Here is a 9,369-nt window from a genome sequence, read left to right as displayed (position 1 = left end):
TCCTGCTGCTATTTAGGGTTGAAACGTCCCAAGAAAGCCTTGTTCAATTTAAATATTGCTGATTACATACATATTACAACCATGAAATAACTCCCTGGTTTAAAATATTAATTATGTTTGTTATTTCATAATAATACTTAAATTATTCTAACTACACCATGTTGGCTAGGGTATTACTAAGGAGAGCATCTGGATATCGGTGGTAAGTCATAGATTTCCCCAGTTCTCCTGAAGAATGGAATTAGAATCAGTACTATGGGGATACAGCAGGTAAAGCTGAAGACTTTCTCATTTGTGGATGAACTTAGTGATTCATGTTATCTGCCTTTTCTGGCATATCCCATCGAAATAATTTGGTTTTCTTAGTACTGGGTGGGCTGGGTTTGTTCCTGAGTTTAATTTTTCCCTGTACCCTGTGAGGTGTCTGAAAGTTGGGTGTTTGGGCATGTTGAATATTTTGCAGATGAAGGTTGAATGTAGCCCACTGGGTGTGTTGAATTTCATGCATAAGATGTTGCTGCCTTTCTTTCTGCTGTTTCCCTGGAGGAGGCAGGCAATCACTATTTGATTGGTGAATGATGCCTTCAGAGTTGAAGGATATCTTCTTTGTCTGCCGCAGGCATCTCCAGAGGCCTGGGCTACTGTTGCCATTGCCAGGCAGGTGCAGTCCTTTTCCAGAAGGGAGATTGCAGCTTCCCAGTTGGTGTACTGGCAGGACCCAACACTCTTGGTGGTGTATGCCTCTGTAGAAAAATACAGATAATGATTTGCAGATATTGAAGGAAAAAAAAGAAGGCAGAAGAGATAGTGGTAATCTTAACTGCAGTGGGGATTTTATAGGTATTTAAGTGTCTCTGTCCCTTTCATCTGACAGTTATTTACAAAAGCAGAAAGCTGTTTGGCAACATTTTCAAGGCATTGGAAAAAGAATATTCCCTCAGCAACCAAAGGTAGTGTTTTTTCAGATTGCATTCCTTGAAAATTGATATATTTAAAAGCAGTAGACACATTTGAGAATATTTAAGAATTATTTCTGCATTGCCTTTTCACAGTCTGTAATGTAATGTAATGTATTCAAAATATGTTTGCGTAATGAGGATTTTCACTTAAATTATGGAATTGACTATTAGCTGTTTTGTCTTATTGTGGAAGTAAGGAAGAACACAGGAATGTCAACAGGAGATCAGGTCACAGCTGTTTAATTTTTAGTAGTTCTGTGTGCCTTAGTCATCATGCACTATTGAAAGTTATCACTAAAGGGCCTTATTGACATTTCTTTAGTAAATAATAAACTCTGTTTTAGTTGGTGAAAGAAAAATCAAGAAATAATTAATGTATAAATGAAAGAAAAACAGGTATTGCAGGGGTGATTTTCCTTAGTTTAAACTTCTGTCATGCATATATATATATAATTTCTTTTTCCAACAATAGTTTCTTTCCTCTGAATTTGCTTATTTTGTTTGTATTAATCTGTTTTTTTAAGTCCAAATTAAAATAGTGTGGTCAGGCTTTTCACCTTAAATTTCTAAATTTTGCATGTTAGAGAATTTGGTGCCTTTCCACCCGCCCAGAAGCCTGAATTTGTTTGCCTTTGGTCTTCAACTTCTAATGTCATTTATGCTGTATACATTTATCTTTTGAAAAGTTTTATGCTGTCTCAATAATTCAGCAATTTGATGTACCTGATTAGCTTGCTGAGCACAAATTCCAGTGTGTGGATACTCTACTTCTGAATTGTTTAAAACAAATTTACTACAGGTTGTCTTGAAATCTGATTATATCAGTCTTTGAAATGGTCTCATACCAGTTGGCAGCACAGCTACAGAGTTTGCAAGTGTTTTGGCTACTGAAATGCATTTTACTTGCCTTGAATCATGTGTCTGGAAGCATTATCCTTTTAGTGTATGGGAAACTTATGGACAAACCTGAACAATCCTGGAGTGACACTGTTTAGCAGGGAAACCAGAGCCTGCAGCAGCCTTTGGAGGCCCACATGGGGAACTGAAACTTGTTGCAGTTGGATGGCATTTTATCATCATTGCAATATCCAACCTACAACTGAATGCTGAGTGGACTCAAGGGATGCTTCAAGACATTTTAAATGGGTGCTTGTCCAGAGGTATGTTCCCTTCTCCAAAGGCTTGCTGCTCATTATGGCTATCTTGACCCATCTTGCAGTCCTAAAGAAGTGGTGCAGGTGGTTGAAGGTGTGCTTCAGAAGTATGGACCATTATTTTCTCTGCTTACCTCCAGGTGCTCAGGTGTGTAAGACAGGCCATGGGATGCTGGCCTTTGTTCAGACAATCAGCATCTTCTGCATTAGTGTAAAAGCAGCATGGTTGTTAATACCTTTCATATTTAAGAAGGTCTTATATGTAGCACTGAGAGAAAGCAGGATCATGCCTTATCCCAGAAAAGGTTTTTTAGTTTTCTCTCAATATTGCAAGCCTCAGAATGTTGCCGAAGGTGGCATCATGATTAATGTATCACCATTATAGAGCAGACAGCCAGCCAGCTTATGACATATTTTTGCTTCAGTCAAGAAAAATAACAAAATAACTAAATAATAATAAAAAGTTATTCTGTGTGTTTCTGGAACTTACTGACAGATTGTTAGCTAGATGAACTCCTAGTACATGAAAAAATTAAGAGCCAAATACTTGAAAGCTGTGTTATCTTGCCAATGCTTTGTAGTGCATGAAATACATTAATGGTGTTTGGCTATCATCAGGGATATCTGATGATATTCTGCCCTTGGAAGATCAGGTTCTAAAATGGATCCATTCTAAGTTATCTGTAAGGCTATTTCAGAAGTCTGTGTGTATTATATAAATTCAGTATACTCAGTAGAAGTCTGTTCTGGTGTGCAACAATGTATCATCACTTTAAAATGAGTATAAAAAATCCAATCTTGTTATTAGTTTTGCATGCAAAATAATTTATGTTATATCCTATGCAATGCAGATATGGTCATGGCAATACAATTATATTTGCTGCTGTATGCCTACATAGTTTTCAAAACTAAAATTCAATGCTTAGCTAAATTGCTAAGCAGACTGGTAAATGTCCAATTTTAGCAGCCTAACATATGTTTATAATTTTTGTTTTAACATATGCTATGTTGGTTGAACTCCCCTCCCCACACATACGGTAGATAAAAGCTGTCACATCACAAAATGGTGGCAGCCCAACTTTTCTAACATTTTCCATGGCACTTCAGAGTCTTGCATTAATTAGCTATTCTTGGAGAGGAGACAGACTCTCATCTTTGTAGAATTTTGGTTTCAAACCCGTCATGTACTTGGGTTTATGTATGCAGTAGCCCATCTGTGTTTCTGCAGCCATAAGCTGTAAAAAGCACAGGGCAGAGAGAAAAGCGGTCAGCAGAAGCGAGGGTGCCCTTGGCTCACAGATGCAAATACCGAGCAAATGGCCCCAAAAGCTGGCCTGTTTGGGCTCTAGTTTGCTCAAACAGGAGCATTCTCTCTCTTCCACTTTTACAGGAGAGGTGAGTGAATAAAACAACATTGGTGCACAGCACTGTTTCTTTTCATTGTGAGCTGCTAAACTGCCCCTCTTTTCTCCTCCCTTTTCAAAGCAGGTGTAAGGAGAAATTTCACTGAGTCTAAGATTCTTTCCTAAACCTCAGCTGGGTAGTGGAGAATTGTGACAAATACCACTGCAGCTGTGATAATGCTGTCTTAATCCTTGCTGCACTATGACATGGAATCCTGGATTTAGACATGAAAGGACATTCCTTAATAGTACAGCAATATGATCCCTTTTCAAATCAAGCTGACTTTTGCATGTGCTCCAAAACCATGGTATTTTTTGTCTGGTGTATTCTGTCTGCCATTTCCCTCTTGTCAGGCTCCTGACTGTGGTGTACTTCAGCGTGTGTAATGTCTGCTGGGCTGCTGCATGGGGAATGGTTGGTTTTCCGTGGGGGAGGAAGGAGCCTTGCAAATCAATCGAAACTGCTGTAGAAATGTTGCAGGGTCTGTGGTACAGGACTGACATTGGCAAATGTGGTTGTGTTGGTGCCTGGTCTATGCACAGCGTGGACAGGGTTGTTTTTATGCCTTCACCCCTGGGTGGTGTGGATGCCGCCTCCTGCCCTCTGGTCTGCCTTGGAGCTGCTCAAAAGCTCATGCCCAGGTGCAAACATAGTTCCAAGTGCATTGGCACAACATAATGTATGGTATCATTCCTATCCAAGACCAGAGTTGTATTAGACATCTCAGTATGGAGACCTGAGCCCATGGAGCTTCAGGGGAGATGCTGAGGTACCCTGGAACATGTCAGTGGTGGTGTCTGGCTAAGGACCTGTGTAATAGGAGATTACAACGGCCTGGTGCTTGCATGTCCACCTGCAGAGCTTTGAGAAACCCCACGGAGAGCTGCCAGCAGAACAGCCTGCTTCCAAAGCCCTGCATCTGCATCCAAAGCCCTGTGTTGGCTCCCAGCTGCGAGCCGGAGCCTCTGTCGAGCCCAGAGCTCGGGACTTGCTGGTGGTGCTGGTGGAGGCCTTTGCCATTGTTAGATCGTAGATGCCAGTGGTGGTTGTTCAGTGTCTATTTCCTATTTATGTATTTGTTTTCAGCTACAGGACCTGCAGCTGCTGTTTGGCTCGCTGTGCTTGTTAGCTGGCTGGCAGGCCTTGCTGTGGGATTCAGGTTTTGTCAGTGTGCACAGAAAACAGTTTTGTTTCCCTGCCAAATGAAAAGCGTGGTGGAAGTAAATGAAGAAAATTTTAAATTTAAACTGCTTTTCCAGACATTTAGATAAATGTAGACAGAAATAAAAAGACATAAAAGCATAAACGTGTTTGTTATAAATGAACATAAGTAATTAGTGTGTTCTTAACAACAGGTATTTATTGCTAGAGGAAAGGTAAAGAGATTTCTTTATTTTCCAGTGTTGCTCTCTGCCTTGGTAAACATTACTTTGATTTGGAGATTTTGTGTACAGTCTGCAGAGTGCAAACATTATTTACTTTCTTTCTTTCTTCTCAGTGGTTTCTCTGCCCAAATGTAACTTATTACCAGTTGAGTTGAACTATGTCCAATACCATTTTTCTGTAATGATTCTGGAAGAGGAATATGTGACTGTGTGGTGAGAGAGGGAAGCAGCAGAGTATTGGTGAAGGACTTCAGTGTTTCTGGAGCTCTGTGTCATACCATGTTAGTGGGTCATTTAGTGGTTGTTTGCTGTTGTTTGCAGTACTTGGACATGGGATAACTCATCAAAAAATTATAACTTTTCTTACTGCTCACATTACTGACTGCTCAGGTTTTGCTTTGGATTAGAATAATAATGCAGGTAATAATGCCATTCAAGTATTTAAGGAACAGGCATAATGTTAGGATGAAAACTGATACAAGTTTATCTGTAGGTTTTTCTCCTGTACAAGTTTGTGAGGAGTATATATCACTTGCTCGGAAAAAAATGTGTTTCTGAACTATCAGAAACTGAGAGCAGGGTTCCTCATTACAAATACTGAAATATCATCAGATAAGCCCTTGAAGATGTATACACCAGAGTCTCCCTTAAAAATAATGAGTCTTAAACAAACAAACAAACAAACAGAAAAGAATGCCTTCCAACACTTAAGGTGCATGTTCTAATTCCTTTTTCCATAGATTTAAAATCATCAGAACTGTTTATGTGAAAGTTAAACTTCTCATATGGTTGTCTGATTCTCAGAGGAATGATATTTAAGAAAGCAGCAAACATCACGAGAATCACAATAAAGTTATGAGAGTTTTTTGTTCATTATGGTTATGTATAAGTTTTGAATTGAATTTTTTAGAAAAATAAATGTATGGGCAGATGGTGATATTTACTTAAGGGAAGCTGAATTCATTATCTGACTAGGACTGGGTATTTCAAGCAGCTGTTTGAAAATGAGAACTCACTTTCCATGATGGAGAACGTATGTTTCAGGAAAATGGAGGCTCTTTTCAAAATGTAAGACAATCCCTTGCTTAGCCTCCATCAGAGTGGTTTTTGGTGTGCATGTGAATTCATTTACTGAAGAACATTCTCAGTAATGATCAAGAGCTAATTTGGTGAAATAATTTTGTAAACTCTTAGCTTCCCCCCTGCAAAAGGCAGTCCTTCTTAAAAGTTTCAAAGCTAGATAAAATTTGTAGCTGTTCTTTATTTCTAAAGATATTCTACCAGAAAAAGGATTAAACCAAATATTTAGTAATCTTACCCTTCCCAGCCAGATTTAATTTCTGTCTACCCAACTTGCCTTTATTTTGATTGATTGATTGAGATACAATTACTTGAGGAAACAGACCTATGGAAAACTTCTAGGTATAAGTCAGAAGAAAGAAAGCCAAATGTGACTGTACTCATTATCTTTTACAGATTTGGTTTTTTCTGGGGCTGTCTATTCTAGTATGTCTGTTCTATTTGCATACATATTTTGAAGTGTGAGAGTATGAAAAATAGTCTTAACCTTGTTTATTTTTCACTTACACTTGTTTTCCTTATGTTCCTGCGGAAAGCTAGCCAGATATTGTAATCGTAAAGATTGAAAGGTATCCCTAGAAGACTGTGGTGTATTTATTATTGCCTATGTCCTTTCTTCCCCCCGTTCTTTAAGATGACTTTCACAGAAAATTTTTTCACTCAGAAAACCTGTGGCCCTGTAATTCTTGGTTCATAGAGAAATACAACTCAGTTTGTTTGTAGCAGATGCCTTTCCCTGGTCACTTAACTTCTAATGCCTCTGTTTTCCCATTCCATAATAGCAAATTGTAATGCTTAATTATTTTACTTTGCTAGTATTTCTGAAGCCCAACTGTAGATTTTCAAGTAATTTTTCATCTCAGAATGGGCTTGTGCATATGGAGTGACCAAAAGGTTCACCACTCTCAAAACTCTTTGGTTTTGGAATTATCTTTGAGCTCTACAGAGAATGCAGCTGTGTAGATATGAAGCACAAAGCCTGTCTGTGAACAGGGAGGATGTGTAAAGATGGCTCTTTGATGGGAAATGAGTTCTTCAGTTCAGACAACTTGAAGAATCTCATGACTTTGCCTCCCTGGTATCTGACAAGCTTGACTCCCCTGTACAGTAGTGGAGCTGTGAAAATAGCCATCCTGGGAACATAGAGAAAAAGGGGTTTTGTGCTCACTGCAAAATCCTAACATTGGTTCTGACTGTATGGCCTCTTTATTGTGAATCTTGTGCAATACTCATGTGTGAATTTAATGTGCTGTTTATATATAAATACGTGACTTGCATTGGCCATCTGTTTTTTCACAGTGGTTCAGTAGTTTGAAAGGTTAAACTGGTTTTGTCTGGCATTAAATAAGAATTAGTGATGATTGCATAGTGGGTGCCACATGCATCAGGTAGATGTGAAACATGTTCAGTAGCTTCTGCTAATGGGGCAGATGATATAGCAATAAGTTAATTGCTTATTATAACCGAGTTCTGAATGCTGAAGGGCACTGTTAAGTTTTTGAGTTTCTCATAAGTAATATTTGCCTCATGTTTTAATTGGATGAAAAATATTGTTTGAAAGAAGGCCTGATGTTTATTCATCTTTAAAGAGCGTCATCTGGAATGGGGTTCAGGCTAGGTCTAAATTCATTAATACTGGTGCAGTGATGCAGAAGCCTGATAATTGAATAAAATATCCTAGCTGAAATTTGACCACAAGGGTATTTTCCCTCCTCTGAAGTCAAAACAGTGGTTTATAATGGGAATTTTGTCATACTAATCAAGCAGACATTTGGATTTATGTATCCCTAAGATACTAGCAATTTCTGCAGCAAGATTGCAGTTCCTAACTCAAATATTTTTAATTCCTTTTCTTTCTCTAGATCGTAAAAAAGCTTACAATGGCAATGCTCTGGAAATTCATGAGGGTAGCTAAGTATTCTAAAACAGCTTTATCACCAAAAGTAAAGGTAGGAGGAATTCCCACCCATTCAAGGCATTCTTCATCCAAGTCTGTACCTTCAGATTTCACTGCCAGTGCCCCCTGCTCAAATACTGTGGAACTGCTTGGTAAATCTTATCCTCAAGATGACTACAGCAATGTCACAGAGAAGATCCTTTCCAAGGTGGGGAAGAACTTGCACAACAGAAAACACCACCCTTTGTGGCTAATCAAGGAGCAGGTGAAGGAGCACTTCTACAAACACTATCTAGGACGCCGCGGGACTCCGCTCTTTTCTGTGTATGATGGTCTCTCCCCGGTGGTTACAGTCCAGCAGAATTTTGATAGTTTACTTATTCCACAGAACCATGCCAGCAGAAGGAAAGAGGATAACTATTACTTGAATCGTGACCACATGCTAAGAGCACACACATCAGCTCATCAGTGGGACTTGATACACTCTGGCCTAGATGCCTTTCTGGCAGTGGGAGATGTCTACCGCCGAGACACGATTGATAACACCCACTACCCAGTCTTCCATCAGATGGAGGGAGTGCGCCTCTTCTCCTGCCACGAGGTATGAATTCTCTAGTTGGGGTGAAAGACCTTTTGGGTAAGTTGCTTGGTCTTGTGCTTGCTGTAAGCAAAGTTCGTGCACGTAAGCATATTATAGCAACAATGTTATGCTGCACATTGATAAAAATCAAGTGATTTATCATATAGTAATATTTTTAATTTGTGAAAAATGTAGATGGAAAGTGTTGAATTTGAAAACAACGATGAAATTCCCTAGAAAAATGTGAAAAAATGGAAAGACAATATTATTGAAAGCTAGCAAAATGAAACATAATCTGAAAGGAAACAACTTGTTCAGTTAATGATCTGCACAATTCAATTCTATTTCTGTCACAACTCACTTCTGGTGAGATCACTTTATCAAAAACTCTATCAAATTAATTGAAAAAGCTGCCTTGAAGGATTCATATGTTGCAGCCAATAGTTATGTGTGTGTAGTGCCTACACAGTAAACCCATCAGAGTCCAGAGGCATCAGCTAAAGAGCTCTAGGTTGATGTCCAAGACTCTTAAGTTTATATGTTTTGTTGGCACAGCTTGCATGTTCTGCAAATGCCTGGGTGTCATTAAGTACTCTGCTGCATCATTGATCAGTGGTAAATATAAGCCAGTTTGTTTTCCAAATAGTAATTGATTTGTATAATTTGTGTATGCTTGTAGCAATACTGCCAAATTCACAGTTCTATAACTAAAACTAGCTTATTCTAATAATACTGAGATGTAGACTGTTCTTAATGTGCTTGCCAATGGGTGACAGGAGCTTGGCAGAGAAGCCTAATGCCTTTGGATGCCTGAGGGAAAACTAAGGTAATCAGAGAACACTGGTCTTCTCCGTGCTGGAAGGGGCTCGTGCTGCCTGCACTGGCGTTTCCCACCCCGTGTGGCCGCCCG

At 39.1% G+C, this 9,369-nt stretch overlaps 1 protein-coding gene across 3 annotated transcripts in view; it reads left to right on the top strand.

Moving 5' to 3' along the window:
• The window catches only part of FARS2 (phenylalanyl-tRNA synthetase 2, mitochondrial), a 231,207-nt gene that overhangs the window by 44,495 nt on the left and 177,343 nt on the right, over positions 1-9,369 (top strand). For all 3 annotated transcript variants that reach the window (XM_008643449.2, XM_017746924.1, XM_017746925.1), the window contains one exon: positions 7,845-8,480. In XM_008643449.2, the coding sequence (XP_008641671.1) occupies positions 7,863-8,480 (618 nt within the window). In that variant the 5' untranslated portion in view covers positions 7,845-7,862. The remainder of the gene's footprint in view (positions 1-7,844; positions 8,481-9,369) is intronic.

The sequence above is a fragment of the Corvus brachyrhynchos genome, unplaced genomic scaffold (assembly GCF_000691975.1).
Source record: "Corvus brachyrhynchos isolate BGI_N302 unplaced genomic scaffold, ASM69197v1 scaffold100, whole genome shotgun sequence".
In the NCBI taxonomy this organism is placed as follows: domain Eukaryota; kingdom Metazoa; phylum Chordata; class Aves; order Passeriformes; family Corvidae; genus Corvus; species Corvus brachyrhynchos.
This window is presented reverse-complemented; position numbering and strand designations above follow the sequence as displayed.